The following is an 18,991-nucleotide window of genomic DNA, read 5'->3' as shown; positions in this document are numbered from 1 at the left end:
GGTGTTAGGCTGAGGTTGCACAGAAGGTTCAGAGCAGCTGAGAAGGCCAAGCCACTGAGTCTGACAACCTCCTTCCCTCCTGGGCCTTTTATACCCCATCCCAGGTGGGTGTTGGCTCCATGCTTTGACCTCAGTGCCTTGATTCTCTCCCTATTGTTGTATCGTCATCCTGTTACTCAGCTGTTGAGTTTACCATTAGGAGTTCCCCGCCTCATTAAAGGAATGTTGATGAATTTGAGGTGACCTTTGATTTTTGATATCAGGTTATCTGTTGAGGAAAGGTCAGAGATTTCTATTTTACCCAACAATCACCAGCAGTTAATTCAACTTCCAAATGTCCTATCTCTGGACTGGGCCAGTGTCTCTGTGGATGTGGACACACTCAAGGATTGAATCTTTCAGTCCATGATTTGTGTAGCAGGAGGGACAGTGAATCTGTCACCTGTGCTTAGACTCACGCAGCTTTTCCTTTGAAGAGAAACACCAGTTTATAAAACTGGTAAGTCTACAGATACTTGATTATTGTGTGGTCCCATTTCTTCTTTCTTTTTCTTTTATTTTTTTTTAAAGATTTTATTTATTTATTTGACAGAGATAGAGACAGCCAGCGAGAGAGGGAACACAAGCAGGGGGAGTGGGAGAGGAAGAAGCAGGCTCATAGCGGAGGAGCCTGATGTGGGGCTTGATCCCGTAATGCCGGGATCACGCCCTGAGCCAAAGGCATACGCTTAACCGCTGTGCCACCCAGGTGCCCCCCATTTCTTCTTTCTTCTATCCTTTACACTGCACGCTCCTCTTGAAGTGTCAGTGCATCCAGAAACATTAATGCTAGCTAAGTTTTGGTTGACTAGTCAGAATCAGTTTTCAGTCATTCATTTGTTCAGCATGTTTCCTGAACATTCCCTAGAACTTGGGCAGTGTGCTGGTTCTTGAACATGCAATGGTCCCTATTCTTCAGGGAAAAAACAGTACCCCAGAAATCTCAGGGTGTCTTCAACAAACTTGAATGAGAACCATTGATCAATGGGAGTTGGTGAAAGAGAAGATCCGTGGTCCTGACCAAGGATGTATTTAGAGGGAAGCTACTGACAAACAAACCAACAAAAACAAAAACAAAAAACTTTATTTGATCCAGCAAAGGGAACTGGGACCAGAGTTCAAGGTATATTTAAAGAACTGTTCAAGAACTCACATTTATTAGGATGTAGGGTGTAATAGCTATGCTGCAGTGTTCTTTCCTATTTAATCCTTACTACCTGTGAGGCAGCTATTCACAGCCTCGGTGTGCAGATGAAGAAACTAAAGTCCATCTTCCAATTCACAGAGAAATAAGTTGTCAAGAGCTTGATTCAGTCTCATATCCATAGAGCCCATTCATTCTCTTTCCATCCTGCCATGAGCCCCGGTTAGAACAACCTGTGTGCTGCCTGTGTTGTTGCTTTGCTGCAGGAGGCTTAGTTGTTGGGCAAGAAGCTGATGTGACAAGAAATAAAATATCTGAGGGTCCTTGTGTTCCAGCAAAGGAAGATGTTTAGACACAGAGCAGAGAGGACGAAAAAATGCACATAGAAAAGTTATACTCAAAACTCGAGAGTCTAAAATACACCTCACATACCAGAGATTTTTGTTAGAGCCAAGGGACCAAAGAACCATGTGGTTTGGGGTCAGAAGTCACCCCTCCAGAGTGCTAGAGGGAAAGTAGAGGGAGGAAGAGCTCATCGGAGAACATCCCAGAAGAATATCAATAGTTCTCTTCTCTAATCTCTAAAATTCAAGAATAAGTATCCCCAAAAAAACCAAATGGAAGGCAGTGGATGTGAGTATTGGTGAAACTGGGCTCTTAGAATTCCCTCAAAAAGAAATAAAAAGATCTGGAATTCTTCCCAAAAGGAAAACCCACTCTGGGGTCAGTGCCAGTTACCCCGAGGTCACCAATGCATAACCCCTTACAAACACCATAATTAGGAGACATCACCAGGCCCGGCCTTCCCATCCATCAGAGGCCTCTGGGTGCAATCTGCATAAGTTCCATCTTCAAACACCCCTTTATTTCTCTCTTGCCTCATCACAATGCATCACTTTAATCCAGGGAATTGGACCATTACAGTCGTTTCCTTTGATTTGCTAAGTAGGCTCCACCTTTTGGCCCTATCCCTGTGGCAGGATTTGTCCCATTGACTGAAATTATGGTTCCTTCCATCTCAGGACCCACGCCACTTGTTACTTCTTAGGCTTCACAGATGGAGTGTGGATGCCCTCACTGACCCCCGTGTCTAAAGCCCTGGCTCGGTCTCGGCGTGGTCTGTTTTGCATAATGACACTGATGCCACCACTTAGAGAAGTGGGTTCTGCTGATTTTCTTTTGTCTCAAAGGAACTGGCAGTAAGTGGAAGGCAAGAGGCCGGTGTTTGAGATGCTGTGTAGCTGGGGAGGAACCCATCCTTGACAACCCAGGTCGCCTCCTTTTGTTCCCTGTAGAGTCCCTGGCCCCTGAGAATAACGTATGAGCCAGGTTGCATGAAACGAAGTCCTGGCGATGAACTGTGAAGAGAGGGGCAGTCCTGCCGCCCTCCTTCATTCACAGGGGCCATCCCATCTCTCTTTGGGAGTAAAAGTTTTGGAGTTGCAGTCTGTCTTCAGGGGCGGGTGGAGCGCTGGGTCCAGAACAGCGTCATTCAACGCCATGGCATGGGGACCTACCGAGACAACGCTGCGTGAAAGAGAAAGCAGTGAAGTGGGAGCAGCCCAGGGGTTAGGATCTGGTCTGCGGCTACCTTATCTGCTGCCAGGAGGAGATTCTGAGGGTGTCCAAGGAAGCAGGTGCTGTCCACAGGCAGCGTGCACGGTGTGTGTTGCACCCGGAAGAGGCTGGCAAACCACAACAGGTGGTCTACCCTGGCCCAGCGGTGCCTGTACCCCCTCAGACACACTGGGCAAGGGGGTTCCAGGATGAACACCCTCAGGGATCTTTTGTGGTCTCAGAAGTCAGCCTCGAGAGGCTTTGAAAAAGACCGAAAGCTGCCATTGTCTTTTCTATGAAGTGGGATTTTATGATATGATTACTTGGAAATCTTTAGTCCGACTTTAAGGGTCTTTAGTAGTAGCAGTCTGCTTTATTCTTGACCCAGGTCTCCGGGGCATCAGAGGCTAGCTGACAAAAACAATTGTCTGCACTTCCTCTCTCCTTCATCCCCTGGTAACAGGGTTCCTTTATTCACATTCTAGGCCAGCACGTTTACCCTTACTGATCTCCTCCCAGGCCCATTCCGAAGCCCTTTAACGCAGGACGTAGTGTGGTTAAGACCAAGACCTCTGGAGCCAGCCTGCCTGGATTCAGATCCTGGTTCTACCATTTACTAGCTGTAAAAACTTGGCCTGGTGGCTTGACCTTTCTGTGCTATGGTTTCTACATATGCAAAACAGAGGCAGTAATAGCATCTAGTTCATAGACTTGTTTTAACTCTTCAAGAATTTGATCTCTATAAATCATTTAAAATAGTATCCAGCACATGGCAGAGTAAACACTAAATAAGTATTAGCTGGTTTTTTTCAAGTGGCCTTTAATCATGGGTTTAGATGCTCACGTCATTGAAAATTCAAAAATGCTTATTAAATTACCATTTTGTACCTATTTAAATGAGGAAAGATCAAAAAGCTTAATGTCACAGTGTTGGCAAGGAGTAGAAAAACAGGCATTGTCAAACACTGTGGGGGGGCCGTAAATCATGCAGCCTCTTCAAGGCTGTTTAGCAATATCTATGCAAATTGCAATTGCACATACCCTGTGACCCAGTAATTCCACTTCCAGGAATTATCCCCGACACACTTACATAGACACGTGTACAAGAATAACAAGAATATTTATTGCAATATCTGGGGAATCATAGCAGACTAGAGAGAAATGAAACACCCACCAAAAGAAGCCTGGTTAAGTGAATTGTACTAAATGTGTATAGTGAAAAGCTTGCAGCCATTGCAAATAGTGAGGTAGATAAAGAGAGATCTAGATATACTGACATAGAAATGACACCTGCGGTGTTAAGTTTCAGTAAAGAAAAGGCCAAATGCTCGACAAGATACCCAGTAAGCTACTTTTTATATTTACCCAAAGAGGGATGTATGTGGGCTTCATTTATAGCGAGAATGAATCTCAGACCATAAAGTTAAGTGTGAAAGATAGGGAACTTTACTTTCTTGTGCTTGAACTAAATTGTACTTTTAACCTTCATCTCACACGACACCAAGTGGCAGAACCTTAATCTCGGTCGTCTTGAGGATCCCTTCCCAAGAGGTTGCCCCGAGTTCCAGGGGCCCTTTTTCCAGGATATTGGGAGACAGCAGGTGGGCAGGGATTGGCCCTTGGCATTTTCCTCCATCCACACTGCAACAGAAATCCATGTGGGTCCTCCTGCCCAGTTCTCAGCTATCAGAACACCCCAGTGTTGCCAGGGCATCGTCATTTTCTCACCCACATGGCCCTTGAGCTCTCAGGGTTCCCTTTGCACCGTTCATGCTACTCTCTGATTCACAGTCATAGTTCAGCTTCACTACCACCCTAGGCCTCCGGATTGTCTATGACATTTTCTCAGGCCCTTCTGTACAGACTCCCCATGAACTATTTCTCCCCTCGGGTCTCGGTGCCTCTCCAGGTTCTACCTGGGAAAGGGATAACAGATGCCCTCTGGACCTACATCCCCCAACCTATTACCCTCCTGCCCTTGACTCTGTATCCCAGCCTGGGAGAAGGGGTAGGACAAGCAGGGGATCCACCAGCATCTAAATTCTCCTTCCCCTCCTCTTGGTTCCTCGATCCCAACATGCCTTCCTCTAATTAGAGGGCGAGACGTTTCCCCTTACTCATCTTGTCCAAGTTCATTCTCTTGTCAACTCAGGGCTTGGACTCATGAGGCTCAAAACCTCTTCCCTGCCTTCTGCTGTGCCATCCCCTTCCCAAATCATTGGGTGCTGCTTGGGCTACAGCTATCAGAAGGGCCCAGGGTACAAGGAAATATAGTGAGGATCGTCTGTTAGAACCTCAAAACATGCCCCTTCTCCTCTGTATACATATGGAAACTAATTTGTGGGGGAGGACTATTTGCATGGTGTAGGCTTCTCTTCTGTTTCAAGTTTTCACAAGATGTGTGGTCTATGTGTATAATTTTTGTAAGCTAGGTTTTTTTTTTTTTAAGAAGCCTTTCTACAAACAAAAAATGCTTGGTATTTTGCAAGAGTTTGGCACCCTTGGGCTCCATTTCCCCCTTCAGAAGTCTATGACATTTGTGCTGACCTGGTTGGGTTCAGATGTTGCTCTGCTCCAGCATTCAGAAGCCCCTTGGTCCTCCACAGCCTCATCTTTGAGTGATGATTCTGGCTGATTAGGTCCCTGGAACATCGGACTAGGAACCATCTCCTCCATCCTGTGCCTCCATAGGCTTGTGGATTTCCCTGCAATGTTAGGAGTCCATTCCTCTGAGCTTCTCAGGGGACCATATCCTGTGGATGTGAAGCTAACAAATCTCTCACTGACTTGGCTGGAGATGGTTCTGGGGCAAAGGTATGTTTTGTGGAAAGGAGAAAAATGCAATCGAAGAATCTTATAGAGTGGACGATTTAGCAAGTTGAGAAAATATGAAATTCTGAATAACTTATTGTCAAACTATTTATTTGGTCCACTTCACAGATTTTATGCAATATAAATAGGTAAATATTGGGGTGCCTGAGTGGCTCAGTCAGTTGAGCATCTGACTCCTCATTTCGGCTCAGGTCACGATCTCAGGGTTGTGAGGTCAAGCCCCGTGTCGGGCTCTGCACTCTGCATGGAATCTGCTTGTCCCTTTCGCCCTCTTCCTCTCCCTCTGCCCCTCTCCCTGCTCAGGCTCTCTCTCTCATATAAGTAAATAAATAAATCTTGTAAAAAGTAGGGAAATATTGACAACTCTGCATTATTTTTCACATTGACAATCTATTATTAAATACCCTAATTCTGAAACATTCTGAAGGTCAAGTGTATCCCTGGGGGTTCATGCTTCTCAGCTGAAGAGTTGCCTTCAAGTGGAAACTTCCTCCAGCTTCCCAGGACATTCAGTCAGTTTGTCTTCTCCACTCACACTGAATCCTCAGTTTACCTTGAACATAGCCCTCTTCATAGTGTGCTCTGTTGCCGACTTATGTAGGAGACCCTTGGAAGCAGGGATTTTGCCTTATTATTTTTGTCTTGTTCCTCTCTGTAATTCCCAACACAGCATCTGACTCACAGGAAATGCTCAATCAATGAAAACATGAAAGAAAGAACTAAATGAGCTCAGCTATAGAGCCAATCATACTCAGTTTATCCTCCGCAGTGCCTGGTGCAGGGTGATGCTCAACAAGTACGTGTTGAATGAATGAATGAATGAATGAATGAATGAATATAGTATGAACCAAACAGTAGCTTCTTGCCCCAATGATAGAAAATCCTTGACTTCTAAACCCTGTCATCCTAAATCAAATCAAAATCAGGATAACATTTGTTTTCATCTAGGAACGTATTTCTATGGAAAGTCCTACAGAGCTTTCAAAAGTAGATCACACTGAATTATGTGTTTCGCCCGTGTCCTTTTGGGGAAAGAATAGAATTATTTAATGACAGAATCAGTCACTTTGATTGTACAGGGAATAGTCCATCTCTGCTAATGACCCATTCCCCGCTCAAAAGTTATCCTCTATCCCTTCTCAGATACTGATTTGACCCATGAAATGTTCAACACAGACAAGGCATTTAGGGGGAGTTAGGCAGCAGTGAGCTGGGGGCAGACTAGCTCATTCAGGAATTGACAATACACTGTCCTTTAAGCTTTGTACGAAGTAAATCAAACAAATTACGCGATTTCAGTGACCCTTTCCAAATTATACTATGTCAGTGACCCTGAGTGTAAAAACGGGATATCCAAGACTCACGTGGCAGGGTCTCCCTGTATTTTTTTTTATTCAGTGTAATATTAGTTTCAGGTTTGTAATACAGTGATTCAGCAATTCTATACATTACTCAGTGCTCATCATGATACGTGCACTCTTAATCCCCTCTATCTGTTTCGCCCATCTCCCCATCTATATCCCCTCTGGTAACCACTGGTTTATTCTCTGTATTTAGGGGTCTGGTTTTTTGTTTGTCTTTTTTTTTTCTTCATTTGTTTTGTTTCTTAACTTCCACATATGAGGGAAATCATACAGTATTTCTCTTTCTCTGACTGACTTATTTCACTTAGTATTTTACCCTCTTGGTTCATCCACGTTGTTGCAAGTGGCAAGATTTCATTCTTTTTTACAGCTGAATAATATTCCATTGTGTATACCACCTCTTCTTTATCCATTCATCTACCGATGGACACTTGGGTTGTTTCCATATCCTGACTGTTGTAAATAACGCTGCAATAAACATAGGGGTGCATATATCTTTTCAAATTAGTGTTTTCATTTTCTTTTGGTAAATACCCAGTAGTGGAATTACTGGATCATATGGTAATTCTGTTTTTAAATTTTTGAGGAAGGAAGGTCTCTTTTTTTTTTTTATAGTACATCATTAGTTTTTGATGTAGTGTTCAACAATTCATTAGTTGCATATAACACCCAGTGCTCTTCACAACACATGCCCTCCTTAACCCCAACCGATTACCCCATCCCCCCACCCCCCTCCTTCTGTAACCCTATTTGTTTCCCAGAGTCCAGAAACTCATATGGCTTGTCTCCCTCTCTGATTTCTTCCCATTCAGTTTTCCCTCCCTTCTCTGTGGTCCTCCATGTTACTCCTTATGTTCCACATATGAGTGAAACCATATGATAATTGTCTTTCTTTGCTTGACTTATTTTACTTAGCATAATCCCCTCCAGTTCCATCCATGTCGATACAAATGGTTGGTATTCATCCTTTCCAATGACTGAGTAATATCCCATTGTACATATGAACCACATCTTCTTTATCCATCCATCTGTTAAAGGACATCTCGGCTCCTTCCACAATTTGGTTATTGTGGACATCGCTGCCCTGAGCATTGGGGTGCATGTGCCTCTTCTTTTCACTACGTCTGTATCTTCGGGGTAAATACCTAGTAGTGCAATTTCTGGGTCATAGGGTAGCTCTATTTCAACTTTTTGAGGAACCTCCGTACCGTTTTCCAGAGTGGCTGTACCAGCTTGCATTCCCACCAAGAGTGTAAAAGGGTTCTCCTTTCTCCACATCCTCAACATTTGTTGTTTCCTGTCTTGTTAATTTTTGCCATTCTAACTGGTGTAAAGTGGTATCTCATTATGGTTTTGATTTGTATTTCCCTGATGGCCAGTGATATTGAACATTTTTTCATGTATCTGTTGGCCATTTGTATGTCTTCTTTGGAGAAGTGTCTGTTCATGTCTTCTGCCCATTTCTTGACTGGATTATTTATTTTTTGGGTGTTGAGTTTGAGAAGTTCTTTATAGATTTTGGATATCATCCCTTTATCTGTAATGTCATTTTCAAATATCTTCTCCCATTCCGTGGTTTGCCTCCTAGTTTTGTTGACTGTTTCCTTTGCTGTGCAGAAGCTTTTTATCTTGACGAAGTCCCAAAAGTTCATTTTTGCTTTTGTTGCCCTTGCCTTTAGAGACGTGTCTTAAAAGAAGTCACTATGGCCAATGTAGAAGAGGTTACTGCCTATGTTCTCTAGGATTTTGATGGATTCCTATCTCACATTGAGGTCTTTCATCCCTTTTGAGTTTGTCTTTGTGTATGGTGTAAGAGAATGGTCCAGTTTCATTCTTCTGCATGTGGCTGTCCAATTTTCCCAGCATCATTTACTGAAGAAACTGTCTTTTTGCCATTGGATATTCTTTCCTGATTTGTCAAATATTAGTTGACCAGAGTTGAGGGTCCATTTCTGGGGTTTCTATTCTGTTCCAGTGATCTATGTGTCTGTTTTTGCTCTTGATGATAACAGCTTTGTAATATAGCTTGAAGTCAGGCATTGTGATGCCCCCAGCTTTGGTTTTCTTTTTCAACATTCCTCTGGTGATTCAGGGTCTTTTCTCGTTCCATACAAATTTTAGGATTGTTTGTTCCAGCTCCGTGAAAAATGTCAATGGCATTTTGATGGGGATTGCATTGAAAGCATAGGTTGCTCTGTGCAGCATAGACATTTTAACAATGTTTCTTCTTCCAATCCATGAGCATGGAATGTTTTTCCATCTTTTCGTGTCTTCCTCAATTTCTTTCATAAGTGTCTCTCTTTAAAAGGCAGCTCAATCACTCAAAGAAACAGAGGATAAATATGTTAAATGATAACAATGAGAGTTGCTTTGCAGCAAGTGCAGTTCAGGTCTGAGTCCTGGCTCAGCCACTTGCCAAATCACGTCTGTAGTCAAGCTGTTTAACCTCTGCGAGCTTCGCTGCTTCATATTTTGAAAGCAGTTATAACATCTGCCCTATAAGAATGCTAGAGAGTGACATTCAGTTGTTGGGAAGAAGAGACAGCACTTAACATCAGGCAGGAGGAAGCCACCACTATATAAAACTCCATTTTAAAACTGTGCCATTATATTCAATTGTTTAACCATCAAAGAGGGAGAGAACAAAGCAGGCTCTGTGCGATGTAGATGTTGCTGTTCAGGAAGGAAAGAAATGCACCAGGCACAGAGTTAGGGGACTGAAGCTGGCCAGAAGCAGGAGACTGGGTCTTTCCCGAAAGGCAGTGCTCCAAAGGTGGGCACCAACACAGCAGGTCCCATCTCATTCATTTCACTTCTCAGAAAAAGCCAAAGTTGCAGAGGAAGCTTTCCAGCTCATATCATGGGGGAAAAAAACAAACCAGTTTCTGGAAAAACTCCTATTTCCTGCCCCCAACACAAGCCAGTCAATCCACTTCAGACAAAATGATGACTTGATATCATGAGAAGTTCTTCCTGAAGGTCACCCCTCACCCCCAGGACACACTCAGGACTGGAAGCTGTAGCCCTAAATGCCAACAGGCAGTTTGTCCCCATGGCTGCCTTGAGCCATCCCAGTCTTTACCCTGCTGAGGGTGGTTAAAGTGACTTCATTTCTTCATGTTGCTTTTTCTTCTATGGTGGCACAAGACCTGAGAAGCAGTGAGGCTAATAGGAGCTATTTTTTCAACCAGCTATTAAACACATTTAGAAGTCAAGACTGCAAATGCTGATAATCTGTATTTCCCAAAACAAAGCCTTCAAAATGGAGTTCTACAAGAATCACAGTGGCCTTTAGAATTAATGAGTGCTTCTGGGAACTAAGGTGTATTCTCCCATCACTTCAACACTGGTGGACCCAAAGGAAGAAAAAATAAATGAGAGTACCCATAAAATTGGGCCCCCCTCTCCTTGGATGGATTCAGTATAAGGGAGTTGCTAAGGTCTCTGCCCTTAGAGCAAAGTTTTCTCCTTCTTTGAACTAATGCAAATACTCAAATAAAATTTGCCCTGGAAAGCAAGTTATTAAGTGTACCATTTCGCTTCTGATTGTTTTTAGCTGCTAGAGGAAATTAATTTTAGCTACCCAGATAAAAAAGCCCGAGGCCATGGGTGAACTCTGAGCAGTCTGGCTCAGCACCCACATTCCTAATTATATGACATTGGCTCTGGATAAGGTTAATATGGTGCTTTCTCCTTTTCAGACTTTTTAAATTTCTGTCATCTCACTTACCCATAGAATTCATGACAGATCTAGGATGTAAGTAGGAAAGATGACATAACCTCATTTTATAGCAGGGAAAAGCACTGAGTTAAGTGATGATTTTCAAGCCCCATAACAAGTCACAGATAAAGTCAGGAAGACACATTCATTCTTTCAACAGATGTTTATTAAGCATCTACTCTTTACCAAGCAGTGAGCTGGGCTCTGGGGAAGCAGCAGTGGAAAAAACGCTAATCTCCAGGACACATTTTAATGAAAAAACAATGGAAAAGCAGGCAATTTTAGTTGTTGAGAGCTACCATGGTGACAGTAAGCAGGACAGAGAGTGACAAGGCTGTGATCATTGTGGACCAATGGCCGAGCAGGTGCTCTAGGAGGGAGTAACATAGGTGCTGAGGCCTGAATAACAAGAAAGAGGGGGAAAGCATTCCAGGGAGGAGGGAGAACAGGGACCAATCTCAGGCACATCCAAGGAATGTGGTGACATTGTGGTGAGGAAGGGAGAGGATGGGAAGACATGAGGTGGGAACATAGAAGGTAAGCAAGAATAAAAATTTTGAAACTATTGTAATGCTATATTTTTCATTACCCTACATCATCATGCCCAGCAGTGTGACCTATTGAGTCAATAGGTTTTAATATTTCAGGAGAAAGGAGTGGAAAAAATAAAGTCATTGTTCAAATTTTACCATAAAATTAGATGAAGAGAGAGTTATAGCCAGACAATAGTTAGGAGAGTCAAGATTTCTAGAGAAGAGAGATTTTTTAAATCTGAATGTTCTCTTTACATAGCAAGAGGCAAGCCTGGTCCTTTGTCAAAGACAGGACTCTGAGTGGAGAGGCTCAGATCTGATACAAAGGAAGATCCCACCTTACCCTAGAGATGAAATGGAGCCACTTCCAAGACAGGGAGAAAGGAAGAAGAGGAAGTGGTCAGATATACAGTATCTAGATCCAATGCCCCCTTGCTGGGACCATTACCCAAGGCTGCAGATATTAGATAGAATCAGTACAATGGGGGAAACCCAAACAGTGAAGTTTGTCCCTCCCTTTCCTGGTCACAAACTGGAAATTTTTCAAACCAAAATTGGTGTTTGAAATGCAATTTCAGGTCCCACCCTATCCTCACCCCCAAGATACTTCCTCAGTCTGATCCTATGCCTGACTCTCTCCAATGTAGATATTCCCAAGGCACCACTAGTGGCTGGGATCCAGCCACTGAGGTCATGGAACTAATCTGGGAAAATCCAGAGCTGAGAAGGAAGGCTCTCAACCAAGATTCCACTTCTCCTGATATCTTGTGGCCTTTGGAAAGGCCTCTGCATGCAGAAAGTCAGCAACATTAAGAAACCATAGTGCCTGGATGTATAATAAACATTTCTCATTGGGCATCCCCTCACTTTAACCACCCCTGCTGGTGCATGGGCATTCAGAACCGGCTCCCAGTACTGGCTCCACAGGCTGGCCCAGGCACACAAGTGGTGGTGCAGGGTGTGCAGCTTGGACGAGGGGCACAGGGGGTAGTCACACAGGAGGCAGCAGTGGAGCAAGGGTTGCAGGGGAGTCTGTGGAGAGATAGAAAAGGTGAACAAAGTTAGGGATGGGAAATGAGTGATATGTGATGGAGAACAAAGAAGGAGTCCCTGCTCCAAAAGTACAGGACAGGGACCCAACAGAAGCCCTGGCCATTGACCCCTACTGTGCACCCCTAGGACTAGACTGAGTAATCTTAAAATGCCTTCCAGAATGAGGTTTTCTATATGAGAATCAGACTCTATCCTACAGGATAGAAAATAAAAAGGATTGACAAGAGAGCAAAAGCAAGTCCCAACAAACCTGCCGGGGTCTATACTCAAATCTCCTGCTCAAGGAGTAGCCACATGTCTACATTTCTACTCTCCCCAGTCATGGCTACACCAAGCAGCCCCACTGGAGACCTGGCAATGGACAATGGACAGTCACTCCCTTCACATTCTGTCAACAATGCACAGTGTGAGCAGAGGACAGGGCAATGGGTCACTCAACAGAAGCATGACCGCCTTCTTCTTTGTAAACAGCACTGCTGTTACCCTGAGAATCTCATGAGAATTGAGCAAATGATTTGTCCAAGTGCCTAGATCACACATACTTGCAGTCCTCGCTCTCCAGAAGTTTCCGGTACGTGGCAATCTCGCACTCCAGCCTGGCCTTGACGTCCAGCAGCACCTGGTACTCCTGGTTCTGCCGCTCCAGGTCAGCCCGGATCTCGGACAGCTGCTCCTCCACGTTGCTGATCAGGATCTGCATCTGGGCCAGCTCGGTGCCGAAGCGGGCGTCAGCCTCACACAGGGAGTTCTGCAGACAATCTTTCTGTAATGGGAAACAATGGGGTAAGAGACCGAGGTGTCCCAAAATTCGCCAGTGAAAATCATGGCCAATCTCACCAGGGGGCACATGCCAAGAGGTCACAGGACAGTCCCAGAACTCTAGAGGAATCACCACCAATATCATCATGACTTTCCACAAAAAATCTAACTTGAGGAACAGTGTCCTGGTCATCCCTGGATTCCCAGTACCTGACCAAGTAGATACCCAGTGAGACCTTGTGGAATGAGTGAGTGTCTGCACCTCCACACGGTATTCTAAAGGAAGTGGGGTTGACTCGTAAAGGGAACCATTTTCCAGGACCAAACTAACCTTGACAGCAAGGCACCTCCCCCAAGGACAGAGGGACCCAGACCCTGAGCTCTGACTGTCAGTGGAACTGATGAGCGGGACTCTGAGAGCTGCTGCTAGCAGGCCATGGCCTGTGGCTCTAGCAGCGTGGTGAGGGTGGAGGACCGTACCAGGCTGTGCTGGGCCTGAAGCTCCACCTCCAGGGCGTTCACCGTGCGTCTCAGCTCCAGGATCTCCGACTGGCAGCACCGCAGCTCCTCGGAGCAGGACATGTCCTGCTGGCTGATGCTTTCAGACTGAAGCACAAGGGCACAGAGACATGATCACCCCCCTGCCCGGGTGGAAGCCTGGGTCCCTCCCTGCTCTGAGGCAGCACCCTGGGAGGACCTGATCTTGGAACCACTCCTCCAGATCATTGTGGTTGGTCTGCACCAGGGCCTCATAGTGGCACCGCATCTCTTGCAGCACCCTGCTCAGGTCCACGGTGGGCTCAACGTCCAGCTTAATCTGGAGCTTGTCCCCCAGCTGGCTCCTCAGAATGCTCACTTCCTGCAGGAACAGAAGGACCCACACCCGGAGTGAGGAAAGGGCTTTTGACAGAGCAGAAGGCACCTGAACCCCTTCCCAGACAAACAGCATGAGGGGAGACCCCACTCGTGCACTGACGTAAAAGGTCTTGCCCACGGTCCCCTGAGAAGAGCCCATTTGGACACCTTCCTCAGTTGACAAGGCAAACCTTTACAGACCAGAAACTCCCCCTCTGCCACCTCCCACACAGTCAGCCTGACTCCCAGACTTAGGTCAACCCTTCATCCCGATGCCAACTGAGCCCAAGTCCTAATCCCAGAGCCACAGGTGAGCAGTGCTCCCTTTCCTGCCCCGTGCCATCCCCCAAGGGTCTGCAGCCCCAGGCCCAGACCTGTTCGTGGTTTTTCTTGAGGCAGAGCAGCTCTTCCTTCAGGGACTCCTGCTGCGCCTCCAGGTCAGCCTTGGCCAGGCTCAGGTCATCCATGAGCTTGTGCATCCCGCACATGTCCGCCTCCACCATTTGGCGCAGGGAGAACTCACTCTCGTGCCTTCCAGCACAGGAGATGCAAGGTCAGTAGGATGCCAAGGACATCCCCTCTCAGCTGCCCCTGGTTCCCATTTCCTTCACCAACAGGAATTCTCATTTGCTCACTCTGCTCAGTTCTGGCCTCAGAGATGAATTAGACTCAATCCCTCTACTCAATCCACTCACGGTCTAACAAAGCACTCATAGCAGGTATCATTTTACCATCGGGCATTGAGGCCACTTTGATTCCAAAAGATTAACTGGCTTTCTTATGACAATGTATCTTGGGATCCAGGACAGAGCTCACACCCCTTCCTGAGCTATCACTTAAGCAAGTCAAGCAATAACCAGGTGTCAGGGCAGTGATTTGCTCCCTTATTCCTTGTGTTGGGCTACTTCTCTATCTCTGATCTTTGTTTAGTAGAAATGCCTGGTACCTGAGGGCCCCATAGGTGAATCTGGACCCTGACTCATCTGTAAGTGGATCCTCTAATTACATATAAAATTCAATGACTGTCCTTGCTCAGTTTGTTCTTGAAATCACCTTATTCTCCCCCCAGGTAGTGAGCTCAGGCAGCCTTATCTTCCATTTAGGCTCTATCATACATGCTAAATTTAGTGGTGTTTTTTTCTCATCCACCTTCTGTTAGTTTTGTTTGTAATAAAATTTTTTATTTGGGGAATTTAGGAAAGAAGAAACAGGACAGTAATTCAGTCAATCAAGTATTTGTCTATTGGCACTTAGGGTGGAGGAAAGAGTCACTCTGAGCCTCTTTCTAGCCCTACTTACTTGATTCTAAAGTCATCAGCAGCCAGCTTGGCATTATCAACTTGGATAATCAGCCTGGTATTCTCAGCCTTGCTGCACAGGATCTGAGGAAAAGCAGAAAGACAGTTTGCACACAAAACATCATACTCTGGGCTCCAGCTCTACGGGTGGCATCTACACTCATACTCAAGAGAATCCAAGCACCAAATCTCCTTGAGACTTCAGGAGCTTTTTGCCTGCCATGCCCTTCCACCTTCCTCCAACCCAGCACACCCCAGGCTACTCCAAACCTCACCTTCTGCTGGAGCTCTTCAATAGTGCGGAAGTAGGACTGGTAGTCTGGACATATGGTGGACTCATGGCATTTGCTCGACTCTCGGATCCTAGTCTCTAGATCCTCATTCTCCCGCTCCAGTTGGCGCACCTTCTCCAGGTAGTTGGCCAGGCGATCATTCAGGAACTGCATGGTCACCTTCTCATGGCCATTGGGGGCACCTTCTGCATAGTTCTCACAGACTCCAATGTTGCCAGGAATGTTGCAGGTCCCTGGCAAGGGGCAAGCGGTGCGGCAGCTGTAGGGCATACAGAGGCTGGGTTGGCCCAGAGGGGTTGACCCGACACGCGGTCGGTTGGCATGTGCCAGGGTGGCTGACAGGCACAGGGATGCAGCCTTGGCCTCTGCCCCAGGCTGGCACCCAATGTCAATGGAAGGGCCACAGACATTTGTTGCTGCAGGCATCCTGATGCTGCCGGGGCAGTGGGATGAGCTGACATAGCAGGAGGTCATGGTGTTAGGCTGAGGTTGCACAGAAGGTTCAGAGCAGCTGAGAAGGCCAAGACACTGAGTCTGACAACCTCCTTCCCTCCTGGGCCTTTTATACCCCATCCCAGGTGGGTGTTGGCTCCATGCTTTGACCTCAGTGCCTTGATTCTCTCCCTATTGTTGTATGGTCATCCTGTTACTCAGCTGTTGAGTTTACCATTAGGAGTTCCCCGCCTCATTAAAGGAATGTTGATGAATTTGAGGTGCCTCCTGGCTCTTTGATATCAGGTTGTCTGTTAATGGAAAGTCAGAAGCTTTTTATTGGTTTTCAAAGAACAAAATCCTTTTAGCCATCAGAGGTTTATTCCTTGACCAGAGTTGGCCTCCCTGTTGATGTGCCCACACTGTGAAGGAATGACTGTTCCTGCTGGTCATTGGATTGGCAGGAGAGATAAATCCCTGTGAATACAGTGGTGCTCACCTGGGCTAAGACTAACCCAGCCTTCCCTATCCAGAGAAGAGACTGCTTCTTTGCTGGTAGATGTTATGGGTTTTGATTACCAAAATTTTCACATTTCTTCTCTCTTCAGTTATCTGTCTTTCAAACTCAGTTTGAGGAGCAATAAAACTTTAATAAGTCCATTCATTCAATATGTATCTCCTGGCACATCCTATGTCCCAGGCACTATGCCACACACCTGCCATACACTTATTTAAGCTTGGTATAGTTCCTATCCATCAGGAAACAACTCAAACTTGGGTAGCCATGGATGTTTTAAATAGGTTGTCTGAGAAGCTCGACAGTGTGAGGTTGACCCTGAACCTTGCCTGATCTGGACCACAAAAGGTGAATTCAATAAGCCAGAAACAAATAAAAATGAATAATCTTTTTTTAATACCAAATATGAACTTGGCCATGAAACTCAATGGACACTGAGTTATCAGAGTCAGTATAGGGGAGTTTTTCCTGCCCTACTTCCTTTATTCTAAAGTTCTTCACTGAGCACTTACCATATGTGTTAGGGAATTTATCAAAAATATTGTTTAATCCTTCCTACCATTCTGTAAAGTGGATATTCCTATCTTAATTTTACAAAGGAAACAAATAAGGCATTGAAGCCTAGAGATGTGAAGTCATTTTTCTAAGATCTACCCCATTATGAAGTGGTAAAGCCTGTTCTCAGTATCAGTTTCTTTCAACTCCAGAGCCCATTCTTGTTCTCTTCACCTTGACCACCACCACATCCTTCATCCCACCCCTCAATAGGAGAACAACTGTGTCATTGTCAGAACTAAGAAAGATTATAAGGTCTAGAAACTGGACAAGAAGTTAAAATTAAGAGATAAAATAAGAATCTGACATTCTATATTATTCTTTGCATCTCAGAAAATATGAATGTTGGGGTACCAAAGCAATAGGGCAGGGTTTCTCCAAGGACCATGCAGAAAGATGCCCAGGAGAAAGTTCCATCTCCAAATTATTATACTACATCCCACTACCCCACTAGCTCTTGGTACCGGGGAACCAAGACAACTAACTATTGAGGTCCCAAAAGTTTTCTCTGAAAATTTGTGGCAGGAGATAGATTGTCCCCTAGAACTGAGAATGACCTAATGTGGAGTAAGACCTCCCAAAGTGGTTATAACTATATCTTTGTGAAAATGAATATTTTCCAGTCCTCTAAGCATTGAGCAAAAGCTGAACAGGTATCTCTATGGGAACCAGATACATATCTGTGAAACATAAGCTATTGGAGTTCTATCAAGAAGAAATATAGAATTTGAGACTTCTGTCCAGAAGGGGCAGAAGTTGGGTTTCCCAGGAACGGTAACTAGTGTCGACTCTGTCCTAAGGGTTACTCAGGGCTCTTCAATGAATAACTCTTTATAGACACTATAATTAGAAGACATCAGCAGGCCAGGCAATCTCATCCTTCAGAGGCCTCTGGATGCAATCTGCATAGGTTACATCTTCAAACATCCCTTTGTTACTCTCCTCTGCTTCATCACATACCAACAAGCTTCCCTGTAAACTAGAGAAATAACCTTATAAATTCTTTTTTTTTTTTTTTTTACTCCCTAAATAGAATCTATCCTTTGGGCTTATTCTCTGGCAGGATTCATTCCATTAGCTAAAACTTATGATTTCTTCCATCTCAAAATACACGGTTGTTACTTCATAATGTCACTGCTGCAGCTTTCTATGTCCAGGTGACGCTCCTCTCTACTGAAGCTTCCTCGTGGTCCTGGCGTGGGCTTCTACTGAGTATGCTGTTTTGCATAATGACACTGATGTTGTGTGTCTCTTTGTAAAGTTGCTTGGTTCCACTGATTTGCATTTTTCTCAAAGAAGGTCAGTGTGGGGTGAAGATCCCTGCCCTCATATCTAAGATCACCTCTCTTCCTGACCCTTTGAACAGAGTCCCTATGGCCCTTGATGACCAAATATGAGCCAGATTCAGTGACAAGAAGTGGTGAAGACAGAGTGTAAGAGACAGGAGCTTTAACCCTACTTCACTCACCTGCGTGCACAAAGTTCTCTCACTGATTCTGACTTTAGAAATACCAGTCTCTAGAGGCAGGAAACCTACTGCGGATAAAAAGGCCAAGCTGTGGTCTTAAGATGCTATTTTCAAACACGGTGTTGTTTCAGATAGAAACATCTCAACCAGTGGGAGGGAAAGGCATGGACTTGTAAACTAGCACCCAGAAATTGTGCGTAACCCACAGCCTACCTTTCTATGTCACGGCTCCTGCTGCAGGAAGATGCATGGAGCTTCCAAGGGTTCATGCCCTGTGTAGGAACATGACCCATCATATAATACAGTGGATGCGAATGTTGAAGACAGCTCCTGTGTGGGGAGCCTCATACTGTCATGTCTCTTCAGTGTTCAGAAATGGTGCCAGAGAAAATTGTAGGTCAAGAAAATCATGAAGACTCTTGAGAGAAGAGTAATAAATAATAATAGTAAAAAAATCATCAATTTATTATTCTAGGCATGGAACTCTTGAGGCTCTGACAAATGGAAAAGGCACACTTTTATTCAAACTAGATAGGATTTGACCCTCAGATTACTTAGATGCAGTCCTATA

At 45.0% G+C, this 18,991-nt stretch overlaps 1 protein-coding gene across 1 annotated transcript; it reads right to left on the bottom strand.

Annotated features, from left to right (window-relative positions):
* Positions 1–12,086: 12,086 nt before the first annotated feature.
* On the bottom strand, positions 12,087–15,922 carry LOC123781912 (keratin, type I cuticular Ha7). The gene is made up of 7 exons (XM_045781686.2): positions 15,431–15,922; positions 15,157–15,239; positions 14,232–14,388; positions 13,700–13,861; positions 13,483–13,608; positions 12,786–13,006; positions 12,087–12,222 (listed from the first exon to the last, which is right to left on the bottom strand). Exons 1-7 carry the CDS (start codon positions 15,920–15,922, stop codon positions 12,087–12,089), a joined length of 1,377 nt encoding a protein of 458 aa, XP_045637642.1.
* Positions 15,923–18,991: the final 3,069 nt, after the last annotated feature.

The sequence above is a fragment of the Ursus americanus genome, chromosome 23, assembly GCF_024610735.1.
Source record: "Ursus americanus isolate L20-20 chromosome 23, mUrsAme1.1.p, whole genome shotgun sequence".
NCBI classification, from domain to species: domain Eukaryota; kingdom Metazoa; phylum Chordata; class Mammalia; order Carnivora; family Ursidae; genus Ursus; species Ursus americanus.
Note: the sequence above shows the minus strand (reverse complement) of the source record. Positions and strands in the feature narration are given on the sequence as shown.

Coding starts and splice junctions, on each gene's coding strand:
- LOC123781912 (XM_045781686.2), bottom strand. CDS start 15,922: ATGACCTCCTGCTATGTCAGCTCATCCCACTGCCCCGGCAGCATCAGG. Junction 13,609..13,699: donor AGGAGTGGTTCCAAGATCAG/GTCCTCCCAGGG, acceptor CTTGTGCTTCAG/TCTGAAAGCATCAGCCAGCA. Junction 13,007..13,482: donor TTCAGGCCCAGCACAGCCTG/GTACGGTCCTCC, acceptor TTCCCATTACAG/AAAGATTGTCTGCAGAACTC.